The 26,371-nt window shown below is 32.3% G+C and overlaps 2 protein-coding genes and 1 long non-coding RNA gene across 7 annotated transcripts in view; 1 reads left to right on the top strand and 2 right to left on the bottom strand.

Moving 5' to 3' along the window:
- The window catches only part of LOC140774798 (uncharacterized), a 35,649-nt gene that overhangs the window by 5,091 nt on the left and 4,187 nt on the right, over nucleotides 1-26,371 (bottom strand). The gene's annotated exons all lie outside the window — the stretch shown is intronic.
- LOC140774899 (alpha-humulene synthase-like) lies at nucleotides 529-6,293 on the top strand. The gene is made up of 8 exons (XM_073118084.1): nucleotides 529-706; nucleotides 912-1,170; nucleotides 1,409-1,781; nucleotides 1,979-2,194; nucleotides 2,589-2,770; nucleotides 2,823-3,115; nucleotides 3,481-3,696; nucleotides 5,937-6,293. Exons 1-8 carry the CDS (start codon nucleotides 575-577, stop codon nucleotides 6,291-6,293), a joined length of 2,028 nt encoding a protein of 675 aa, XP_072974185.1. The 5' UTR covers nucleotides 529-574.
- On the bottom strand, nucleotides 6,154-26,371 carry LOC140772870 (la-related protein 6B-like). 5 transcript variants are annotated; one of them, XM_073115098.1, is made up of 5 exons: nucleotides 26,153-26,371; nucleotides 25,052-25,129; nucleotides 23,398-23,477; nucleotides 23,211-23,303; nucleotides 6,154-6,285 (listed from the first exon to the last, which is right to left on the bottom strand). In XM_073115098.1, the coding sequence occupies exons 1-4, from the start codon at nucleotides 26,159-26,161 to the stop codon at nucleotides 23,240-23,242; spliced, it is 231 nt and encodes a 76-aa protein (XP_072971199.1). In that variant the 5' UTR covers nucleotides 26,162-26,371; the 3' UTR covers nucleotides 6,154-6,285; nucleotides 23,211-23,239. The 5 variants fall into 5 exon arrangements, 2 of the variants coding, with proteins under 2 accessions (XP_072971199.1, XP_072971198.1); XR_012106351.1 differs by lacking the exon at nucleotides 6,154-6,285 and having other exon boundaries at nucleotides 21,399-23,303; nucleotides 25,052-25,424; XR_012106352.1 differs by lacking the exon at nucleotides 6,154-6,285 and having other exon boundaries at nucleotides 21,399-23,303; nucleotides 25,052-25,297.

The following is a 26,371-nucleotide window of genomic DNA, read 5'->3' as shown; positions in this document are numbered from 1 at the left end:
AACTTTTTCGAAGTAAGTTTGTTGCTCACGCCTTCATTAGGTTCATTTTACTTGTGCGCAAAAACACAACAACCTACATACCACAAATGGACAAGACCATTTCTTAATTTTTCATAATCCTGCCACCCTAGTAGCTAATGAATCGACAATTCGACATCATCTGGGTCATTTGTGCATGTTTTCCATATTTCAAACCGACATTATTTTTTATAACAAAACTACGATATCGTGGGACCGAAATAATTGAAAATTGATTAATGGAGTATTTACAGAAGTTAAAATTTGTTGAAATTCAAACTCAAAAGTACTTACACATAAGCTCTTTTAATCATTTGAGTATAATCTTACCGGCAAAAATCTAATCATGAAAATTTAATAATGTTCTAATTTGATCAGGGCCGCTAAAATTTAAACTTTGAACCATTTCACTGTAGTCTCATCAGAGAAAATCTGATCACTAATTATTTATCAACATTATAAATATGTGCAGGAGGGCACAAGGCTTTCCAGAGTATTTCTCAATAAGTTGTTTCATTTGTTAATAGAGAGCAACATCTGAAGATCATTTTGAAAGATGGAGAGTACTCCTCTGGCCATTTATCCTGCAAAAGTTGGTCGCAAGTCTGCAGGCTATCATCCCACGCTTTGGGGTGACTTTTTTGCAACTTACAAGCCAACCTCTCTTTCTCAACAGGCATGCACGCATGTATAAATTAAATTAAACTTCCTTTCTGCATTTCTTTGTAAACCAACTGCTAATCAAAAGGCAGGAGATTGCTCCACAGGCACGCACGCATGCATAAATTAAATTAAACTTCCTTTCTGACATCTCTTTGTAACTCAACTGCTAATTAAAAGGCCTAAGATTGCCTGATCGCCTTAATTTGAAATAAATTGCTTTCATGTTACAGAAGTCGGATTCATGGATAAGGCAAAGGATTGAAGAACTGAAGGAAGAAGTAAGGGGAAAACTAGTATCTGCTACTGATTTGGTTGAAAAGTTTCGTTTGATTGATGCGATCCAACATCTCGGCATAGCTTATCACTTTGAAAAGGAGATTGACGAGGTATTAAGCCATGCCTATGATGCCAAATTCGAAAGCTCCGAGCTCGATGCTGTTTCTCTCCGGTTTAGGTTGCTCAGACAACAAGGCTATCGTGTCCCTGCTGGTAACTCTCTCTCTCTCTCTCTCTCTCTCTCTCTCTCTCTCTCTCTCTCTATATATATATATATACCTTAAATTTACAGTTTACTTTATTATATATATATACATTAACTTTACATTTTACTTTAGCCTTGAATTATGACGAGCAGCAACAAATTCGCATTTCCTTTTGAATTAGTTTAATTAGTCAGACTTCTTGTTAATATAAAGCAAGTTATGGAGAAACATAAGTGATTTTGCAGATGAATTTAGCAAGTTCAAAGACGGCAACAGCAGTTTCAAAGCAACCTTAGCTGATGATCCGAGGGGCTTATTGAGCCTATATAATGCAGCTTACCTTGGCATTCACGGAGAGGACATACTCGAGGAGGCCATTTTGTTCACTAAGAACCATCTGAAATCTATGCAGAAAAGTTTGGAGCATCCTCTAGCGCCGCAAGTGTCACGCTTTCTTGAAACGCCGTTGTTTAGGAGGATGAAGAGACTAGAGGCAAGACGTTACATTTCCGAATACGAAGCGGAGGATGCATGTAACAACTCGGTCCTAGAGCTTGCAAAGTTGGATTTCAATCTGGTGCAGTCTATTCAATGTGAGGAGTTGAAGATTATAACTCTGTAAGTTGCTCGCTCAACTTCTCTCAGTAGTATGACCGATAAATTACACTAAAGCAGTACGGCTGTGTTCCTGCTATTTTGCCGCAGTAGGACTGCGTAATGCCAACTTGAATACTATCTGAATGCTATATATTGCATCCTATTCCTCTCTATGAAATTGGTATAAGTTTCATCTAATATTGTAATTCAAATTGCAGATGGTGGAAGGAATCAGATCTTCTAAAGTTAGGATACGCTCGGGATCGCATAGTGGAGTGTTATTTTTGGATCGTAGGAGTACCTTTTGAGCCCCACTATTCTCGCTCTCGTTTGATGACTACGAAAGTGATTGGCCTCCTATCTATCCTGGATGATACTTACGACGTCTATGCAACTTTGGAGGAGTGTCGACAGCTTACTGATGCGATACAGAGGTCTATATTAATTATCTCAATTGACTGCATACGACTCCTCATCATTCAATTGATGCTATTGTTATATTTAACTACTAATTAGTTAATTGAGACAATATATGAACATGAGTGATATAAATATGCAGTCATCATATAGAACTACGTACTGATCGTCTTTATCAATCCACCTTCAGGAGCTATTATCTGGAGAAAAATTATGTTCTATTTGCAAGCTAAAGTCAAATAATTTTCCAAATCAATTATGTGAATGACTCCCAAAGTAAAGAGAAAGAACTTCTTAAGCTATATATGCTTCACAATTACGTACAAATATTCTTTCTTTTCCTCATCTGAAAATGAATGATTAATATATTTATAGTACATGATTCTGCTAAAAAGTGGTAACTGTGTATAGGTGGGATACAGAGGCTGCTGAGCAACTACCTGAGTATTTGAAGCATTACTTTCTCAAACTTGTCAACACCTACAAAGAATTTGAGGATGAACTAGCACCCGAGGAGAAATATCGTGTTTCTTACCTGATAGAAGAAATATACTATAGCTATCCTTCTTACCTTACCTTAAAATTTTGGGATCGCAGATCATCTTAATACGTACACTTATGGTTCTTAATTATCTTGTACATCCTGAAGAATTAATGCACTAGTACTACATATATTTTGCTTGTTGCAGTTAAAGAAGTTAGCAAAATGTTATCTCCAAGAAGTTGAATGGTATGCCATTGACTTTGTCCCAACCTTTGAAGAGCATTTAAACGTTTCACTGGTTACCTCAGGCCATCGAATTCTGGCTTGTGCTTCTTTTGTCTGGATGGACGGTGTAGCAACAAAGGAGGTGTTTGAGTGGGTTGCTACATTTCCTGATATTGTGAAAGCTTCGAGTATGATCGGTCGATTCTTGGATGATATCGTCTCAGCCGAGGTAATTAATTACTCTTTCACATTTTGAGTTTGCTCAATAATTCTCAATTCTTATCCGCATGACCCTCTGCATTATCTTATCAAAACTGAGACCTTTGATTATTTTTTTTAAAAAAAAATTGTCACTAAGGAATGCAATCATTATACTTTAATATGATTTTTGCAAAAAATAAAAATAAAAATAAAAATAAAGCGTGGATATATATATATATATATATATATATAGAGAGAGAGAGAGAGAGAGAGAGAATATGGATCGTAACGCTAAGTAAACACAAAATTAATCATGCGTACTAACTCTTAGATAACCTATATATGTCATCTTTAGTTCTTATTATAAACGTATAAATTTGTGAATTTTCACAGTTTGAACGTAAGAGAGGACATTTTGTGACCTTGATGGATAGCTACATGAAGGAATACAACACAACAGAGGAGGTAACAACGAAGAAGCTTCAAACTTTGGTGGAAGACTCATGGAAGACTACAAATCAAGCATTCCTCAAGCCAACAGCAGTTCCCATGCCAATTCTTGAACGACTTGCCAATTACAGCCGGATGATAGATAGAAGTCATATACAAGTATGTTGATTCATACACGAATTCTACTGAGCTCAAAGACATCATTACCTTGTTGTTCCTCCAACGCATTCCTGCTTGAGTTCTTTAAATTAATGGAGTCCATTATGACTACTATTTACTACTCCAACCGAAGAAATTTATTATATATCAAGGTGTGTGGCTACATGAGAGTGAATCATATTAATTGCAAAAGTTATGTACTGTGTACCGTGGCATATGATTTGATGGATATCAGTATGTAACTAGCCTATGAATAGAAGTTATTCCAATTGTGTCATTTGCTTTGATCGATTTTGGTTTGTTTTTGATAGAGTTTGTAGATCGGACTCGGCGAGCCCGAGTTGCCAAATGATTTAATGTGTTTAGGAGAGCAATTGATGTGATGTTTAATATGTTTTATGTCATTAATACATATAAGCTACAGTTATTAATATGACGTTTATGCTGTACAAATACATTATTTTGAATATTATATATATATATATATATATATATATATATATATATTATCTTTCATTAAGATTCTAAGACACCTGATCATGTTCCAACTTCTAAGTTCATTTCTTTGTCACTCTAAAATGAGGCATATTGTAAGATGTGATGCACGGTGGTTTGGATGTATATCTCTATAGGGAAAGTCCAGTTTAAACGACACACAGTATGTAATATACTTTTTATGTGCATTTAACTAGTCAGTATAAACAAACAAATTACATGCAAACACCATTTATATAATCTCAACGCTCATGCACTATTTATTTACATATCTCATTTCAAAACTTTGTCACCGCAAAACAACTATACACAAGACTCTCTGGTTATTTCTAGATCTATGGATACTAAAATTGAAAGCATGCACTTAAAAATGGCATCATAAACTAGTATTTATATTAGGCTGCATGATTTTCTTCTATTTTCAATAAGAAAAACTTGACCATTTTTTATTCTAGCAACTCTATTACTATGCTGATTGTTATATGTAAATACCTAAAAACTTATATCCACCAACTCTGTTGTCCGTTTGATTTCAACAGAAGCTCCTAAAGAAATACCCAAAAATAAAAAACAAGTTCACCAAACCAATAAGAACATTCAACACAAATCTAATTAGCAGTAGATGTATAAGAAATTTTAGGACAAAAACAAAGAAAAAAAACTAACTTGTTATACTGGATATATTTCATGTATGCCATGGATAACCGTGCCGGTCAGCACGTCCCATGCCGATCGACACTTGCCATGCCGGTAGAGACATGACACTTGCACGGGAGGTGTGCCAATGGCACACTCCCGTGTCGAGTTGTACCGATTGGCACGGCCTCATGTCGGTCATGTGTGTAGAGATAATTTTTTTAAATTTTTTTTCTATTTTCATCAATTTTTATTAAATCTATTTTACTCATATTCTTAAAATGAATAATGAATAGATTTATAGTACATGATTCCACATTTTATAACACGTAAAAAGTGGTAACTGTGTACAGGTGGGATACAGAGGCTGCTGAGCAGCTACCTGAGTATTTGAAGCATTACTTTCTCAAACTTGTCAACACAAACAAAGAATTTGAGGATGAACTAGCACCCGAGGAGAAATATCATGTTTCTTACCTGATAGAAGAAGTATACTATAGCTATCCTTCTTACCTTACCTTAAAATTTTGGGATCGTAGATCATCTTAATACGTACACTTATGGTTCTTAATTACCTTGTACATCCTGAAGAATTAGTATTACATATATTTTGCTCGTTGCAGTTAAAGAAATTAGCAAAATGTTATCTCCAAGAAGTTGAAGGGTATGCCATTGACTTTGTCCCAACCTTTGAAGAGCATTTAAACGTTTCATGGTTACCACATGCTATCGAATGCTGGCTTGTGCTTCTTTTGTCGGGATGGGCGATGTAGCAACAAAGGAGGCGTTCGAGTGGGTTGCTACATTTCCTGATATTGTGAAAGCTTCAAGTATGATTTCTCGATTCTTGGATGATGTCGTCTCAGCCGAGGTATTTACTCTTTTACATTTTGAGTTGGCTCTATAATTCTCAATTCTTATCCGCGTGACCTCCGATAACATTTTAAAAAAGAATGTGAATAAGGAATGCAATCATTATACTTTAATTTAAATATTGCAAACAACAGTGGAAAATAAAATAAAGCGCGGATATATATAGAGAATATAGATCATAAGGATAGTAAACACAAAATTAATCATGCATACTAGCTCTTAGATAACCTATACATATCATCCTTAGATTCTTAGTATTAATTGCTAAAGACTACTACGAACAAATTTATAAATTTTTGCAGCTTGAACGTAAGAGAGGACATTTTGTGACCTCAATGGACAACTATATGAAGGAATACAACTCAACAATGGAGGTAGCAACGAAGAAGCTCCAAACTTCGATGGAAGACGCATGGAAGACTACAAATCAAGCATTCCTCAAGCCAACAGCAGTTCCTATGCCAATTCTTAAACGACCTGCCAATTATAGCCGGATGGTAGAAGCCATGTACAAGTACGTTGATTCATACACGAATTCTATTGAGCTCAAGGACATCATTGCCTTGTTGTTCCTCCAACGCATCCCTGCTTGAGTTCCTTAAATTAATGGAGTCCATCACGACTACTATTTACTACTCCAACTGAAGAAATTTATTATATATCAAGGTGTGTGGCACTGTAGCTACATGAGAGTGAGTCATATTAATTACAATAATATATTACTTTTAGACATTTAGAGAGCAAGCGGTATGATGCTTAATATGTTTTCTCTTATTGTTACATATGAGCTATAATTATTAATATGATATTTATATTATATAAATACATTATTTTAAAAATTATATATATATGTATATTATCTTTTATATATTATTTTAGATTATAAATGTGTATATTTGTTAGTCATTAGATTCACCATATTTTTTGGTGGAATATTTTAAAATAGTAGATAACTTCAAGTTTGTAAAGAAGCTGGTAAAAATATATTAGATTTTGTTAGGTTTAGTTCTACTTATGTAATTAACAAATTATATTTTAAAATATAATTTATATTCATGTAATATGCCTAGATTTTATGTATGAGTATATGTATAAGGAATGTGATATTTGATGAAGAATATTAAAGTAAAAGATTAATTTTAAAATTAAAGTATTCAAAATAATTTTAGAGTCATTATTGAAATGCCTAAACGGTGTTATGATGGTTGAAGAAGTATGAAATTTTACTTAAAGGCACCGGAACAAGCACTTTGCATTTAACTATTTAGTCTGCCGTTTGAACAAAGTGTTTGAAAGTACTCTAGGCCCGTTCAAACGCACCCTGTAGCCATTCGCACTACGTTCACATATATAGAGAGCTTATTTTGGCTATTTGAACACATCCTGTAGATGTTCACACATATATTTGGTTGTTCACTATGACAGAAAGATTAACCTTAAGGGTCATTGAGATTAAAAAACTAATCACAAAAATGCTGCATCATGAGATCTTCATATAAGCCCATTAAACTCGGCCCAATAAAATTAAATAATTTTTATATTTAATGCATTATGTTAGAGCCATTATACCCAACACAAGTATAATATGTAATAGGCTAGTGGGCGGTAAAGGATTAGAATATTCTAGTCCGGCTCGAACCCGGCCCGAATGTCATTCCTACACAGCATGCTCATAAGGAATATGCATATTCTCGTCTTAGAAAATATACTGAAATAAAAAGATCTATTTATGTACATGTCTTCTTCTTCTTCTTTTTTTGGGAGAAACAATGGATACTTAATAACATCCCAATTAAATCGGTGTCGTTGATATTTAAATCTGGCCGGATACACTCATCTAAGCACCTTCCTATTGTCATCTAAATACATACATGTTTATCATCATTGTGGCGTAGTTGGACATACGATATTATACATTTTATAAAAATTTAATCATTCTTTTTCTTTGTAAGGTAAAAATTAGACAAATTTGGATTTAAAAAAAAAAATAGTTTAGCATCCATTCGGGGTGATATAATCAAATGATCCCTTAATTAGATATTTCAACTAGAGGCCGCTTATTATGCCCTACCTATATGTTAGTTGGATTTTTATTTAAAATCTCTTTATAGGATTGGTGTTGATCCTTGTTGTTTTCAGGATTTAATTGGTTTTGGTCTCATCACCTTTCTCATTTTCATTTACTCTCAATCATAGTTTGCTTCATTTTTCAGAAAAAATTTAAAATGTGATGCACTTATTGAATTAGAGTAACTCTTGTGACATAAAATTATCGTTATTTGGAGTAACTTATATTAACATTTGATATATTATCTTGCAATATGCTAATAATACCCTGTTGTTCCCGCGAGCAAATAAATAGATGTGATTATTATGTTCAAGTTCCTTCTTTATGAGTTCGAGGCTATGTTGGGTTTAAAAATTAACTTTGGAAAAAATTCTCTAATATATTTAGGGAATAATAAGAAGAAAGGAAGAAAGTTTGCTACTACGATGAATTGTCAGATGGAAGATTTGCAAATTAAATATCTAGGGCTCCCTTTACATGATGGCAAGCTTAGGACGGAGTGGATGTCGGTGGTGGAAAAAAGATTAGCCGGATGGAAAGACAAACTATTGTCCTTGGGGGTTCGTATTACCATGCCGATAAATTCTATTCTAAGTGCTATTCCATTATACTCTCTCTTTCTTTAACATGCCGATATGAGTGTAAAAATGAATTGATAAGTTAAGAAGGACGGGTAGTGGATAATAAAAAAGGATATGCTTTTGGTTAGTTGGGACAAAGTGTGTAGGAAAAAGAAATTTGGAGGAATAGGGATTGTTTATCTTCATGATTTAAATAAATCTCTACTAGCTAAGTGGTGGTGAAAGCTTTAAAATTCATAACATCAGCTATGGGCCTTGATAATTATGCAGAGATATTATAAGAAAGTCAAGATTAATTCATTCAAGCTAGTTAATTCCAGTAGGATCTCTACTTTTTAGAGCGGAGTATTTCAAGAGCTATGTTTAAAACTGGCGTGCCAAAAATTCACAATGGCAAAAAAAAAAAAAAAGTTGAAATTCTGGAAAGGATTGGAGATTATTCTCTTGCGGTAAGATATCCTTAGTTGTTTAATATAATCTAGAATGAAGATGAAACTGTCTGAGGTTTGGCCTAAAAGAGGTGAATGGAGAGATATGTGTAATGACCGAGTCAGATAGAGATAGAAAAGTAATGATATTTTCACTTTTAAACCTCTATATTCCTTAATAATGGAGGTGCTATTTTTAAAAGCTTGCCAATAATCTGGCGTGCCAAAAATTCACAATGGCAAAAAAAAAAAAAAAAGTTGAAATTCTGGAAAGGATTGGAGATTATTCTCTTGCGGTAAGATATCCTTAGTTGTTTAATATAATCTAGAATGAAGATGAAACTGTCTGAGGTTTGGCCTAAAAGAGGTGAATGGAGAGATATGTGTAATGACCGAGTCAGATAGAGATAGAAAAGTAATGATATTTTCACTTTTAAACCTCTATATTCCTTAATAATGGAGGTGCTATTTTTAAAAGCTTGCCAATAATCTGGCGTGCCAAAAATTCACAATGGCAAAAAAAAAAAAAAAAGTTGAAATTCTGGAAAGGATTGGAGATTATTCTCTTGCGGTAAGATATCCTTAGTTGTTTAATATAATCTAGAATGAAGATGAAACTGTCTGAGGTTTGGCCTAAAAGAGGTGAATGGAGAGATATGTGTAATGACCGAGTCAGATAGAGATAGAAAAGTAATGATATTTTCACTTTTAAACCTCTATATTCCTTAATAATGGAGGTGCTATTTTTAAAAGCTTGCCAATAATCTGGAAGCTAAAGATACCTTTAAAAGTTAGAGCTTTTTGTGATTAGTATGCAATAACAGAGTATTGACTAATGATAATTTGCTCAAGAAAGGTTGGATCGACAATTCTACCTATGTTTTTTTTTTTATAAAGAAGATGAGTCAATGGATCATCTCTTTTTGAGTTGTAAATTTGGTGGTAAATTGCTGCAACAGATTATGAAGTACCGAGAATTCCAAGTAAGGTGAAACATGTGAAAGATTAGTTCCAAATGACCAATTTAAAACTGAGGAGAGAGAAAAAAAAAACGGTAGTATATCTAGTTGAGTGCAATGATTTAGACTCTGTGGTTAGAAAGAAATAATAGAATTTTTAATAACTATATCACATCATGTGAAGCTTTCTAACATAAGTGACCTTCTTGTTTTTCTACTGTGGAGAGAGAAAAAAAAATTGTGGTATATCTAGTTAAGTGCAATGATTTGAGCTTTGTGGGTAGGAGGGGATTTAAGAAGAGAAGGCGGCGAAACAAGCTCGTTGATTGACGAATGCTAACTTACTGACCAAGGTGGTAGAGTTGGAGGAAGATTGAAGATAATGCTATAGAGTTTTATTTTTGCTGCTCTCTTCAAATATTTTGAAAAAATGCTATGTAATTGACGTTAAATTGCCTGCTATTGCTTGTGTAACTAATATTAGTGTTGATTGGGTAGCAAGTCGATACCTATATACTATTAGTTTGAAGTTAGTATGGATGTTTTCGGTAGAAGAATGGTTATTTGGATTATTATAGCTTTGATGTTTGTAAGGCCTTTAGGGTCAACTGTTATTTTAGATTGTATTCACTTTTTTTTTTATTGGGACTAAGTGAACGATTATAATACTAATTAAGTTTCAACAAAAACAGAGGCGGTAGCCTGTTTGTTAAAAAAAATGATATATTATCTTTTAAGTGTTTTAATTAGTCTTAAATTTTTTTTTATCACATTCTATGCATATCCATTATAGTTATTATGATTAATCGTTGTGTTAATTTGTATAATTCTCTGGATATCTTCCTTATTAGATTTATCTTCACTATTTAACATTTTGACTTAATTTCGCTTTTATTACCATTAGTTTGACACCACACATCCGTATATCATTCATGAGCCATATGTTTTTCAATATAGTACATTACAAGGAAATGACTACCTAACTTTTGTGAAAGCTATCATTACACCAAAATAATTATTGACATAAAAGATAAAGAGAAAAATAAAAAATAAAAAATAAAATACTTTTGAATTGAAAAAAGAAAATGTGACCTAAGTTTGATTTGACTTCAATTTAGTGTCTTCTTGATAAATTAGAATTATCTAATATTTTAGTGCTTTACTAGAGTAAATTATTAAGACGCTACAATTAAAACTTCTATTTACTAGTTTGTGTGATCAAACCGCCTAGTTATGTATCTAATCCTTCTTGATTTTTTATTAGTATGCCTTGTTTCTTTTGTAAAGTGAAATGATAAATTTTGATTTCTAAGTGATTTAAAACTATTGCACGATGAAATTCTTTGAATTTGAGTAGGTACTTTTGTTTGCAAAATGAGATTTAGAATGTTCTATGCTTTTTTTTTTAGAATTTATTGGTTGAAAAATAATGTGATTGGATTATGATTTTTTTTTTTGACATGAATAGCAAGCTATGCATGATTGCTTGACATGCATAATTTTTTTTTTCATATTACACCTGCTTTTCACTTGGTATATATGTATTTGAGTGCTTACATGATTATTTTATTATTTGCTAATCTCATAACACTTTGTGATACACTCTAATAGGAATTTATAGCAAGTGAGTTTAGACGTTATATTTTAAAAAAAAAGGTATTTTGTCACAGATTGCTAAAAGAAGAGATTGTAAGGATTTTATGTAATTAACATTCAAAATATTTTAAATGTATATATCTAAAAATTTTATATAAGCATATACATAAGTGTTGGAAAGATTGCCGAAGAAAATCAAAATGAAAAATAAAGAATATTGAAATGAAAAACAAGTTTTTTTAAATTCAAACACAAATTTTGGTGTTCTTTAAATACACAGTCAATAAGAGTTTGAAGTGTTGTTCAAACACGGGCATGCGAACATATTTAGACCTTTTTTGAAAAAGATATTTAAGGGAGTTTTTAACCTAACTCTTAACTCTAATAAGCCATCTATCATCTCTTTTGATCATTTTTTAAGGCTATTGGAGAAATCACCTCCCGACTTTGGATGGAATATGCTATAAGAGTTTAAACTAGTGTTAGCCTTCGAAAATAATAACACTATTTTCTAATAGTTCAGAGAGTTATTATGTACCAAAAAACAGAATTCAAAGGTCATTATAAAGATGAGTAATAGTTTAGGGTAAAAAAAAAAATTTATCCATTTATTATTTAAAAAATTTCAATTAATATTAGAGCTTATCTAAGAATTAATGTTTTTTCAACAATAAAAAGACAAAAAAATATGCTTCGTTTTATTTAAATCTTTTCTTCCGATTAACAGCATTTGGCTTTTCACCTATTTAAATTGATAAGATTTTAACTTACAATAAAAAGATAAAAATCATCGATTTTAAATGGTATGCGTACGAAATATAAAATTAGAAGGGTATATAAGTAAATAAAAAACTTGTGAGGACACATGCAAAAAAAAAAAAAAAAAAAATTTTCAAATCACACCATATATTTTCTCTAATTTTTTTTTCTTACTCAAATCTCTGTGTAAATACTCATTATAAAAATGTATGTATTTAATATAAAATACTTATTCATTTAATTTTAAAAGCCCAATCTTTCTATTATTTAACCTATCTATAACCTTAAAGTATACTTAGTAATTTATAAAATATATAGATTAATCCTTAAGGAAGAGGGTTTAGTTAGAGAAAGATGATTTTAAATTTGAAAAGATAATTCAGAGAGTCTAGTTTTAAGAAATATAATTTACACAAGATTTAGTTTTGAAGAAGAGAATTTAGATTTAATAGAATATGATTTAGTTTTAGGAAAGATAATTAGATTTAGTACAGTTTAGTTTTAGGAACGATGATTTTGATTTAGGTAGTATGAAATAAAATTTTTAAGGATCTTTTAGTAATTTAATTAATAGAATGATATAAATCATATAATAAAATTAATATCATTAATCAAAATAATGTCAGGATATTATATAAAAATTATATCAAAATACAAGAGGTTATATTATAAAATACTGAAAGAGGGATTGTTAATCAGAAAATAGAAAAATTGTAGGGTGTGATTGGTAAAATTTTAGTTGTAATTTTTTAATCTTACAACATAGCAGTAAGAAGTAAGAACTACCACCAACACCATCTCCAATACTTTGCATAACAAATCATTAGCAATAAGTTAGAATCAAACAAACAGCAAAAGTACACTAGAAACAACAAACACAGTCAAAACACCCAACATCTACTGATACTTCTACATCGATTTCCAACTATTAATACCACCACAATCACATACAACTCCAGTATCACAACCATCACATGTATATCAAACATCCGCAACAATGATAATAGCATAAAAGAGAATAACTAGAAAGATCACCAAACACAGCTATCATCACTGTCACTTTGAAATAAAGTAACATAATTATGTTTAAAAACACCAATGATGCCAGTTATTACCAGCAGTAATGATACAATAATATTGATATTAATATCAACAACAACAATCACTCAACTGTATAAAATAAAATATCCACAATAATAGTAGCAGAATAAAAAAGAAACTAAAATCATTAACACGATGGTCACAAAAATCACACCACAATAATTTACTCAAAAATAATCAATACAAAAGCAATCATACAACTCTAGTATCACAACCATCACATGTACATCAAGTTATCAACATCTGCAATAATGATAATAGCATAAAAGAAAATAACTAGAAAGATCACCAAACACAACTATCATCACTGTCATTTTGAAATAAATTAACATAAGTATGTTTAAAAACACCAATGATGCCAGTTATTACCAGCATTTACATACAATAATATTGATATTAATATCAAAAACAACAATCACTCAACTATGTAAAACAAAGTATCCACAATAATAGTAGCAGAATAAAAAAGAAACTAAAATCATCAACACGATGGTCACAAAAATCACACCACAATAATTTACTCAAAGAAAAAAAATCAATACAAAAGCAATCAACACCTGAAACACCAACATCATTTTGGCAACAACAATCACAATGACATATCAGTAACAAAAAAATTACAATGAAAGAAGAATTACACAATTACAATAGCAGCAAAAAAACATAATCATCAAACACACAATACCATCACCCCATCAAACCCTCCTCAACAAAAAAAAAACAAAATTCTTACATTAGCAGGCACATAAGTCAACACACACAAAAAGAGAATAACATAACAAAACTATAATAAGCAACCACAACAAAACAGCAATCATCATCAATATAAACATAAAAACATTAACAACGACAAACAAATAAACATCATAACATGTACAAAATGCCAACAATGAAAAATACTATAACCACCAACAAAGTAACTGCTGCAACGTAATCCAACACCACTAGCAAAACACCATAGTTATCATCAAACACACCAAAACCCCCATCAATACTAATACTGTAATGTCACTACCATTGCCACAATAATAACCATCATCATCACCATGCACAACAATTAAATGACAAATCTAGTACTAGCATGACAACAAGATAATAATAAATATAACTACCGCTACAAAAACCACACCACCACAACCACAACATCATCACCACCATAGGTCAAGCCTCATGTGAGAATGATCTTTGGTAATGATCTATACACCACTTCCACCACCACCATTAACACAGCAAACTACTTATCATTAATATACCAACACCAACACGAACACCAACACCAACACCAACACCAAAACCAACACCAACACCAACACCAACACCAACACCAAAGAGACCAAAATATTGTCACCCATCACCAACACAACATGCCAACCATAGCAATCAGCATTTCTAATGTGAAGTTTATCTACGTTTATTGAGCTTGTGCATATGTGCATGTAATAATTTATACATACGTGTGTGAGTATATATATGCAACTATGCAAGTGTGCACTTACCTGGTGAGGTTGCCCTTGCTATATTCATTTGCCTATTAAATTCATTTGCTACATTCATTTGCTTATTAAATTCATTTGCTACATTATATTATAAAGCAAACTAAACATTAGAATTGAAAACCACTACAACAAGTTTAAAGATTACCTTGGACATTAGCTTTGATTGGTAAAGATATTTCACTGTTATTTACATGACTATTTTGACATCCTTACTTGGCAATCACTCCTACTGCTGACGGAGATTGTGCTCTCTAGGAGTAATACCTGATAAAATCATCAAATATATTATCTTATTATAAAAAAAAGAATGATAAAACCAATACTTACCTCTCAATTAGTCTTGTCCGACAAATCATCCCTTGAAATAGCACAGTGGTTCAAATTATAAACCACTACAGGTCTAAAGATTACCTGATCATTCACCGTTGTTTACAACTCTTACTTGATATCTTTGTTTGGTGGTCACCCCTGCTGTTAGTGGAGATTGCACTACCTGGAGTCATACTTAGTGAAATCATCTAATATATTTTGCATTATTATATAAAAAAAGAATGATAAAACTACTATTACTAGTTTAACTGTTACCTCTCAATTGCTGATAAGAACCTCTTACTTTACATCTACATTTAATATGGCCATCTCCTGCTGCTGATATGAACTTAATACATTTAATATAGAACTGTTTTACTCGACTAGATAAAGTCAAGTTTCTGATGTTGATAAACGTTGAATTATTGGACACCCTTACCTGTCCCCACATCCATATTCAATACTTTACACACAATAAATCTTTAGCAGTAATGCTACAAACAATACCAAACATCCATCACTTCTACCATCTCTGTCATTAAAAGCTCTACTACCGGTTCCACTATTATCATCTTTACTACAAACAACCATTAAATGAGCATCATGTACAACAATGATAATAGCATATAAGAGAACAACTATAAATAATAAAACCATTGCTGTCACCAACGCCCACTGTCATTAGCATCACTATAAAAATGAAATAAATAAATAAGTAACCATGATATCAAATATACCATCAATGACATTTATCACCACCGCCAACTCTAAAATAGTAAAACAATATCAACAGCCACATTAAAAACATCACCAACAATAATCACTCAATAGTACAGATCACAATATCCGCAATAACATTAGCAAAACCAGGAAGGCTACAAATCAACTAACTAAAGTCCTCAACAATTCACCACTATCACCAATCAATAGAAACACTAGCAATATTATCATCATCAACCACAACAATCACTACAGCAAACACTCAGAACATTGTAGCAATGAGAAAACAGTTACAACAAAATCAACAACCACCAGTACTATCAGGAAACATTCATACAAGACCATAACAGTGAGAAAAGTAAAAATTATTTACAATAATCACTACCACCTAAGCATCACCATCATTAGATCAACAATAAGAACAATGGACAAGTAGAGCAAAGATAATCACTATAATCGACAAAATATAAATAATAATATCAACAAATTTCACCACAAACACCAAAACAATAGGAACAACAACATAAACAACTATCATCGCCACAACCACAACTACAATGAACATCAGAATCAGAAAACTAACATTACCAATAACCATTATCAGCATTTAACATAAAAAAAAAGATCCCCAAGCACAATATTAACATTATTTGGCTCGTGCATACATACAACAGGACAAAAAAACTTTTGCACACATGCTAAACACACAAAAACAATAGGTTCATGAATATGCTTGCACATGTACAAAAGAACTCATGCAATAGCAATATTATCATCATCACTACCACCAATCAATAGAAACAATAGCAATATTATCATCATCAACCACAATAATCACCACAACAAACACTCAGGACATTGTAGCAACGAGAAAACAATTTACAACAAAATCAACAACCACCAGTACCATCAGGAAACATACATACAAGACCATAACAGTGAGAAAAGTAAAGAATCATTTACAACCACTACCACATTAGCAGCACCTAAGCATCACCATTATCGACAAAATATAAACAATAATATCAACAAATTTCACCACAAACACCAAAACAATAGGAACAAGCACATAAACAACTATCATCGCCACAACCACAACTACAATGAACATCAGAATCAGAAAACTAACATTACCAACAACCATTATCAACATTTAACATAAAAAATAAGATCCACAAGCACAATATTAATATTATTTGGCTCGTGCATGGATACAACAAGACAAAAAATATTTTGCACACATGCTAAACACACAAAAACAATAGGTTCATGAATATGCTTGCACATATACAAAAGAACTCATGCAATAGCAATATTATCATCATCACTACCACCAATCAATAGAAACAATGACAATATTATCATCATCAATCACAACAAACACTCAGGACATTGTAGCAACGAGAAAACAATTACAACAAAATCAACAACCACCAATACCATCATGAAACATGCATACAAAACCATAACAGTTAGAAAAGTAAAAAATCATTTACAACCACTACCACCTAAGCATCACCATCATTAAAGCAACAACACAAATAATGGCAACAGAATCAACAAGCAGAGCAAGGATAATCAATATTATCGACAAAATATAAATAATAATATCAACAAATATCACCACAAACACCAAAACAATAGGAACAACAACATAAATAACTATCATCGCCACAACCACAGATACCATGAACATCTGAATCAGAAAACTAACATTACCAACAACCACTATTACTAACACCATTATCAGTATTTAACATAAAAAATAAGATCCATAAGCACAATATTGACATTATTTGGCTTATGCATGCATACAACCACACAAAAAACATTTTGCACACATGCTAAACACACAAAAACAATAGGTCCATGAATATGCTTGCACATGTACAAAAGAACTTATGCAATAGAAATATACACATACTCTCTATGTGGCATACAAATGAATAAAGTTGTGTACTCAAAAATAATCTGTCATGCAAAGGAACTTGCACACTCAAGCATGAGCTCGTGCACATAATTACCAGAGTATTCACATATATGCAAGTATGATCTTGCACAAGAATGAGTACACATACATTTTGCACACATGCTAAACACACAAAAACAATAGGTCCATGAATATGCTTGCACATGTACAAAAGAACTTATGCAATAGAAATATACACATACTCTCTATGTGGCATACAAATGAATAAAGTTGTGTACTCAAAAATAATCTGTCATGCAAAGGAACTTGCACACTCAAGCATGAGCTCGTGCACATAATTACCAGAGTATTCACATATATGCAAGTATGATCTTGCACAAGAATGAATATATAGTTGTGTGTGATGTATGTCGGCAAACATGCACTCTCAATCTTGCTTTCACTCATTGCTTAGCATTGCATGCAGAGTCACAGACACATGAATGACATATTGTAGACATATGAATGGCACATACAGACATACATTAGTATACTAATAGATGCATGCACATGCTCATTACATATAGAGTCGCAGACACATGAATAACATATATTACAAACACATGACACATACAGACATACAGTCAACGATGGCCGTGCCATAGGCACGGAGACCTTGCCGACCACCGGCTAGCACGACATGTGCCGTAAGAGAAGGAGAGAAAAAGGTAAGGGATACTCACCTTTGCTTTTGCAGTTGCCGATCACCTTCGCCGTTGCTGATCGCCGCTTACCTTTGCCATCACCCAAGCTCATGTCGGGTGCCCTAGCTCGAGGGAGGAGAGATCTGGATCCACAACTTAAGTTTTTAACTGATAACCCCCCCTCTCTCTCTATCACTCAAGATGTTTCTTCCTCCTCCCTCGAGCTAGGGCACCCGATGCAAGCTCCAGTTATGACGACGACGATGGATAGCTCGATGACGAGGTCAATGGCAAGCAGCAAAGCTATTAGGAGGGGTGCCGTGCGACACCCCTCGTACCACATGCCAAGACACCACCGGCATGGCCATCCATGCATACAGTAACGTACTAATAGATGCATACATGTGCCACGTGCATTTACAAGCTTGTGCACAAGGAGTCAACATTGTACGTGCGTGCACACACAAACTAGCTATGAGATACAAGTATCTATTGAGAATAAACTCATGCATAGGTGAATGGAACTACAAATTTCTACATGCAAGAACATGTGCATGCATGCAATGACTCACACAGGAATAATATAATATATTGATATCTTAAGCTAAATATAGGCTCATGCGTTTTAAGGGAACCTTTTTAAAGAGTTGTCTAAGAAACACAAATAGTCTAGAGACTCTACATGATAGAGAATACAAATTTTGATCATAGAGATGAAGAGAGGTAAAGAGTAATTAATCCCACATTACTATACTATAATTGAAAAAATGTGGTCAAGGTTCAATATAAATTTCAAATGTAACGACAAATAGTAGATTAGGTCCAATTTAAGACTCAGATAGTCAGATGAAGATCTTTTACTCTAGATATTTGATTGATGATACACATAATAGGATCATCATCTAGTAAAAAAAGGATTTGATGGGTGGTTCTTTTATATGACTATTGCTTAGATTAGGCTAGAAATAAGATAAAAATTATTGTTAGGAAGCAAGAAACTTAAACTTACAAAAACATTGATAAAGAAAATCTGATGAAATGAATTTGGAATCAAAATATGTGCTAGATAGAATTTTAAAACAACAAACCCTTAGCAAACAAAACTGTAAGTTAAAATAACTTACGACCAATATGATAGGAAAAATAGCAGCACATAAGGATGCATATCTGATTTTTAGATGCAAAATTAGAATTCAATAAATCAACATACAAGGTATTAGGTATCAACATCAACTGAACTTACTTATGCTACTGTTAAAAATCTGAACCATTTGATGAATAGCCAGGATATAGATAACATGGCAATGTAGATTATTTTGAACCAAGAAGTCGGATCATCTAGATATTATAAGTGATCAACATAAACTAGAGTTAGCAAATAGTGAGATCATAAAGTAATTACGGCAAAATCAAGGTAAAAAGTATTCAAAGCTTTAGCAAAATATGATCAAGATCTATGCAACAAAAATCAGGATCCTCTTAAGATGGCAGAAAGAAGTGTTGATGCAAATCAAAGGAAATATGACGGAAAAGAGAGAGAGAGAAAGGGTACATAACACATACAGAGGTCTCGAATGAGAATTCACCCAAATCAGTCTTTATTTCTATAAAGAAAGAACCAGAGAAGCACAAAATCTTTAGATCTCATCAATTCAGAGAAGCATTAATGGTTAATCCACCAAGCCAATGGATGTACATCTAAACAGTTTTAGGTCATATTATTCATCATAACAATATCTTGAGAATCAAGCTAAGCACAAATGCTTCTATTTTGATCATAACTCAATGTTAATCAAAATATACCACATGAAATAACAAATCCCACTAACAAGCTATGATGTAGAACCGAAAGAATACCCAATATTTTTTCTAGATCAAGGGGATATATGAATCTGTGAAGAAAGCGCTATCCTGCATTGAAAACAGATGGGCAATATTTCTGTGTTCTATCTTAATTAACCAAATGTTTGTTGAGTCAGGAAATATTGCAATATTTCTTTGGTTTAGTGGTTTACTCAAATAATTGCTTGTAAAAAGATCATCAGTAAAAGTGTAGAACTTATGTTTAGCTACCATTAGTGAATACGCATATAGCTATCATTAGTGGAAATGTAGACTTATGCTTCTCAGTACAAAAAATTAATATAGAATCTTATAATTTCCCATCTCTCTCAAGCTATTGAGTTATTGTCACTATTAAACCCTTTCATAAATTAACTCGTTTTGGAAATAGCATCATAAATAGGAATTAAATAGTAAAAAAACAAATAAGTTCTTCAAAATGGAAAGCAAGATATCTTGTAGGAATAAATTCTGTTAAGATGATACAAATCTATATTAAAAACCTAATTATGGCAGAAAAGGCTTGGATAACAAGTAAAACATTACTCTATCCAATCAGTAGTTATTAGCTAATGCTCCTACCATCAATCTCCTTTCATCATTATACAAGGTTTGTAAACTTGAAAAATGAATGCACACTACCCCCAACTTACATGAAGTAGGCTCACATGAAGTAGGCTCACTTGAAAAATGAATGCACACTACCCACAACTTACATGAAGTAGGTCTGTTAAGTGACTTTTTCACGCCAGATTGTAGAGCTATAATAAAAGATATATTGTTTCTTTTCTTATTTAGATAATCCTATATTCAGGCACTATTGAATGCAATAATATATTTGTTCATTAGAGAAGAAAACCACAGCATTCCACCAACAGGATATTAAGTTTCACTTATTTCACTAACAACAGCCAGAAAATATGCTTGAATTGTTTATTACATCACTAAAGTGAAGTTAAATTATCATATATGGTATATTATTATGTATCATTTGCATATTATATATATGTATGTATGTATGTAAAATCCACTTTTAAAAAATGCGGTGTGTGTGTATATATATATATATATATATACATTTATATTAAGCATTGATATATCTTATAAATGAGAGATCATTATCTAGAATGGAAAAAAATATAAAGATATATCAATCTTTGCGAATATTCCAATAGTCTCATATCATGAACTATAATTTTAATAATTGTATCAATTCAAATGGGACAAACATGTGTTTGCGATCCTATATTTCACGAAAAACATATGGATATACTAATAAAGTATCTAATATATTATTTACAAGTTTATACTCAATGAAATCATTTCCTAGAGCAGTAACATATACTACTAACTGATAATAGAGAAAGATGAGAAAATAGATTCACTTTAAAAATTCTACATATGATACATTGAGATAATATATGAAAGATGCAATTTCTGAATAACATAATCAATTTGCATTACAATAGGTTCCATTAATATAGATTATTCCTTAATACACATATAGAAAGTAGTTTGTTACACTCCTAGGAATTCCTATTTTTGCACCTAAAAGTGACGAAAGAACTTAATTTTGCCCTAAAAGTGCTAAGGAACAACGTAATAACTGCAGCTTTAAGCTCACAATTAGGAAAGTAATCCTTATTCACAAAAAGCAAAAATAGTAGCTCCATATATGCATCACAGTCAAAGCTATTACCCAAATCTTCATAATAGTTTTAATGGGCTAAGCTATTTTAAAAAAAACAGCTTTAAAAACTAAAATGAAGTGTAAGAGTTAACTAGCTAGAAAGGGAAAGTCTCTGTTCCTAAAATCTAAACTCTTTTGAGTTTTGATGACTTAAAGGCATATTGTTAAGTTTTTAATATTTGGCAATTGTGTACAAAATATTCTAAGTGTATTTTTTACATGTATATGAGCTTTACACAAGTCTAGAAAATCTCTGGTTTGAAGAATTGCAAACTTATTGTATTATCAGTGATACTCTATTATATGAATATTTTTTATTCGATCATTGTGGTTTGCTGTTTATTTTCTTAACAATTAGTTATTATATAGATAAATTAAAGTAATTATAGATATAAAATAAACTTAATAAATAAGTACTTTTAGATTAAAGTAAAATTAAATGAAATTATATTTTTTTAATGGTTTTATTTTCAAAGTTAATAAAAATATTTTCTATTCTAGATTGATATTTTTAAAGTCTAAAATGAGACCACGTTTGAAAAATAATGTTGCCTGTCCGTAAGACAGACGCTAGAAATTATATTTATCTATGGAGATGAGATCAAGTCATGTCGTTCGAACGCATCCGGACCGCGTTCGAATGCACCAACGAAGTTTGAAAATCTTGGACTTTCGTGAGTACGGATAAGACTTGGATCTGGCTCTATCTTATACTTTCGTGAGTACGGATAAGATTTGGATTTGACTCTATCTTGTACTTTGGTGAGTACGGATAAGACTTGGATTTGGCTCTATTTTGAAGATCATATATAAGGATTATGAAACCCTATCTCTTGGGGTGTGGAAGAAGCATTATTGAAGAAGACTTCTTGAGGCTACATCGGTTATTCAATGAACAAGGTTCTACAAGAATTTAATCTTTCGTCTTAAGGGCTATCTAGACGAAAGATCAATCTCGAGGGCTACTGAGATTGGACTTCAATCACAAGAAGCAGTGAATCGTAGGTTCTAGCGATGAAGACTGAGAGGAACAAAGTCGTTTGGATCGACGGATTGTTTGTGAGTCAGTCTTGTAACTGCTACTATTATAGTGATTGGTTTTGGTCCGAGTTTGGATCCGTGGTTTTTTTTTTCCCGTTTTGAGTTTTTCCTCGTTAAAATCTTGGCGTTCATCTCTACTTTCGTTTTTAATATTTCTTCCGACTTTTACTTAAGCGAACGAACAATATCATTGCCTAAAGGTTAGATGCATACGTATGTCTAGAGGTTTTTCACATATATAAGAAACAAAGAGCATGTTATGATCTTCACACCTTTTAACATGATATCCATCCTTTACAAAGCCTACCTTGTCTGGATATGCTCAGATTTGCAGATCTATAAGTTAATAGAGCAGTGCATTTGGGGGTTCTGATGATAACAGGACCTCATGGTCTTTACACTGCAAAATGACATCATTTTAAGCTGCTAGTTCTTAATTTCCTATAAAAATTATATTAACAGCAAACAAAAGGAGATATTGGAAGGAAATCTACCTGCCCATTGCAGATAAAATCTTCTTAAGGCTTTGGTAAAAATAATCTTCAGGTAGATTCTCAGCCACAGTAATATGTGCCTAGTAGGGACAAACAGATCAACTAGTGTGATTGGAAGACCAAAAAACTATGAAATAACCTAGTACAGAAGCGAACTTGGAACCCCTGCAGTCCTTCCACATCTGATTCAGTGAATGACTGCTGATATGTGACAATTTTTCCGATTGTCACTAACAAAATGCATCAGTTATGAGTTATAGAAGAAAATATGTACCTAATTGCTTACATTTGTAACAACTACTTGTACATTAGAATACTGCATACCTTTTTATTGCTGATAAAAAAATAAAAGATGGTAGAACAAGATGAGTCTAAGACTATAAGTTGGTGAAATAAAGGCAATAGATAATTCCAATAACTATCCCAGCTTATATGCATCCCAGTTTATATGCAGTTGGTTCAAAGACAGTGAATAAAATTATAGAAATTATTTGTGAATAAAATTACATAAATTATTCCTTGTTATCAGACTGTGGTGCCCCATTAGCAGATAATATCCATTCTCTTTCTTAAGAAGACGGCAAATGTTTTGTCACCCTTTAATTTATTAGCTCATGGGACCATACCATTCCATCAAAATGAAATTAAGGTTCACATTTTTCACCAACCAAAAGATTTAAAAAGTGTTTACTATAAAGCTTGTTGAAATTGAAATAATAAAGTATAACATTTTGATATGTACCTTTACTGTCACTGCATATGTGGTATATACATTTGTATGCTAGTATTAATATATCTTAGAAAAGAAGGTTTTACTCTAGAAGGAGAAATTAGGGAGATATATCACTCATTTTTAACATTTTCATATCAAGAATTAATACACGAATAATCGTGTAACTACATATGCTACATACGTACATTTGTATGCAATGCTATGGTTGTAATCATGAAAGACAAAGATACTAAAAATATTTCATAATAATAGCATGGATAAAGATGTTGAAATAGACTACACTATTCAAAAATGCAAGTTTCGAAATCAACATACACCTATAAACATCCTAACATATCCTGAATATTATGTTCCTCACTATCTGACAACGTAAATCAATCTGCACCTCATTGGACTCAAACTAATAACTTATCCATACATACTCCTTAATAGGAGTTACTATTTTGAACTAAAGAGATCAAAGAAATATATACATCTAAAGTAATTTGTTACATTCATAGGAGTTCCTATTTTGAACCCCTAAATAATACTTGCAGTTTTAACTTTTAAGCTCACAATTAGGTAAGTAATCCTTACTCGCAACTAGTAAACAATCCTCACAGTAGTTCACATAAGCCAAAATAATCAATAAACAAATTTAAAATTGTAAAACATAAATAGAAGAGTAAACTAGCTAGAAGGAACAAGTCTCTGTGCCTGAAATATGATCTCTTTTAATGATTTTTAAGACACAAGATATATTTAGACACGGGAGAAACAAAGAGCATATTGCTATCTTGCCACCTTCTAAGAAACATGATAACTATCATCATTTATTAAATATCAACCTTGCTTCCAACATAGAAGATGTTGGTTGTCCACTAGTTCAGATGAATGATAATACAATAGAAACAAAAAAAGGCAATATTGCAAGAAATGTACCTTCCCATTGCAGAGGAAAACTTCATAAGGTTTTAATATCCTCAGGTAGATTTCATCATACATCACAACAAAACGTGCCTAGAGAGGGACGATCAGATCAACACAAGTGCTACTATAAAGACAGAAAAAACATTAGAGTAATTTAGTACAGAAATGACGGAATGTTTCCTTCATCTCTTCCGCATCTGATTCGGTAAAGAACATATAACGCCTGACTTCTTTTGATCGTCACTAAAAAGTGAAAACCTTCATCACAATATTTTTGTTACTGAGAAAAATAAAAGATGGTAGAACAAGACAAATCCAAATTGAAAGTGAAAGCCCAATCCAATCATGCCGATAACTTACAAGTTCTGATTTTTAGTTCTTTTACCTGAGATATTTAGAAAGCAGGGAGTCATTATGGACTAGAGCTTTAATTTTCTTAAAACTATAACAAATGGTAATGAACGCAGCACAGGGAATTATCAAATACTTAGTTTGCCTTAATTAGAGCATGGTACTACAAAGTATTCCTTATATAGACCATCAGATATAGCAGTTGTACGTTACAGGAATTTCGGGGCAATTATCTGACTAACTTTAAGGTCAAATTAAGGAGGAGATAAAAAAGAATGATGCAAAACTGTTAAAATCCAATTCACGAAAATATGAATTATAAAACGAGAGGAAAGCAATCTTGGCCCTAATATAACCGATGATAGCAAGACTCTCAGAGATAGGCTTCAGGAATTAGGGTATCCTCCTCGATGAAGAATCTTGGAGTGCAGACTTTGCAGGTGAGATGGAAATGAAATAAGAATTGGGGAAATATCAAGATAGAGAGCCAGACTAAAAAAACAAATTAGAATGGACAATGAACACAATAAATTCCAAATTTAAATCGAAAACAGAAACTAAATCCAAGGAGGAATGAACGAATCCCCAAGATCCAATTAAATGATCAAGAATTATTTCTAAAAATGTTGAAAATCCATCATGACCCGAATCACAAGAGAGGGAGAAACGATAAATAACGAGAAAACGTTGAATAATTTTCAATTTCAAACCTAAAGACCAACTGAGACTAAGACTAAGAGAAAGAGAGAGGGTGAGGAATACCAGAATCATTCGTATCTCTGAGATGTAGAGGCGGAAGAGATTTACCTCCTCCTCCTCCTCCTCCACCACCACCACCTCCGCTCGAATCACCGTCCTCTATCTCAAAAAGAGCGCAGAACAGATCAGAATTGCTTGGAATTCTAGGGTTTACGATGATCTCACGGAGACGGAGAGCGAGGAATATGAATTGAGGAAGAGACGAAAATGAAAGGAGAGGAG

Source organism: Typha angustifolia, chromosome 13, assembly GCF_048772165.1.
Source record: "Typha angustifolia cultivar Huaian chromosome 13, ASM4877216v1, whole genome shotgun sequence".
NCBI lineage: Eukaryota > Viridiplantae > Streptophyta > Magnoliopsida > Poales > Typhaceae > Typha > Typha angustifolia.
This window is presented reverse-complemented; position numbering and strand designations above follow the sequence as displayed.

Bases quoted from the DNA above. Each gene is read 5' to 3' on its own strand.
- LOC140772870 (XM_073115098.1), bottom strand. The intron at 23,478-25,051 runs GTACATTTCTTG...TGTCCCTACTAG, and splicing joins TTTTCCTCTGCAATGGGAAG to GCACATATTACTGTGGCTGA. The intron at 23,304-23,397 runs GTAGATTTCCTT...GTCATTTTGCAG, and splicing joins ATTTTATCTGCAATGGGCAG to TGTAAAGACCATGAGGTCCT.
- LOC140774899 (XM_073118084.1), top strand. From the start codon at position 575: ATGGAGAGTACTCCTCTGGCCATTTATCCTGCAAAAGTTGGTCGCAAG. The intron at 1,171-1,408 runs GTAACTCTCTCT...GTGATTTTGCAG, and splicing joins AGGCTATCGTGTCCCTGCTG to ATGAATTTAGCAAGTTCAAA. The intron at 3,116-3,480 runs GTAATTAATTAC...GAATTTTCACAG, and splicing joins ATGATATCGTCTCAGCCGAG to TTTGAACGTAAGAGAGGACA.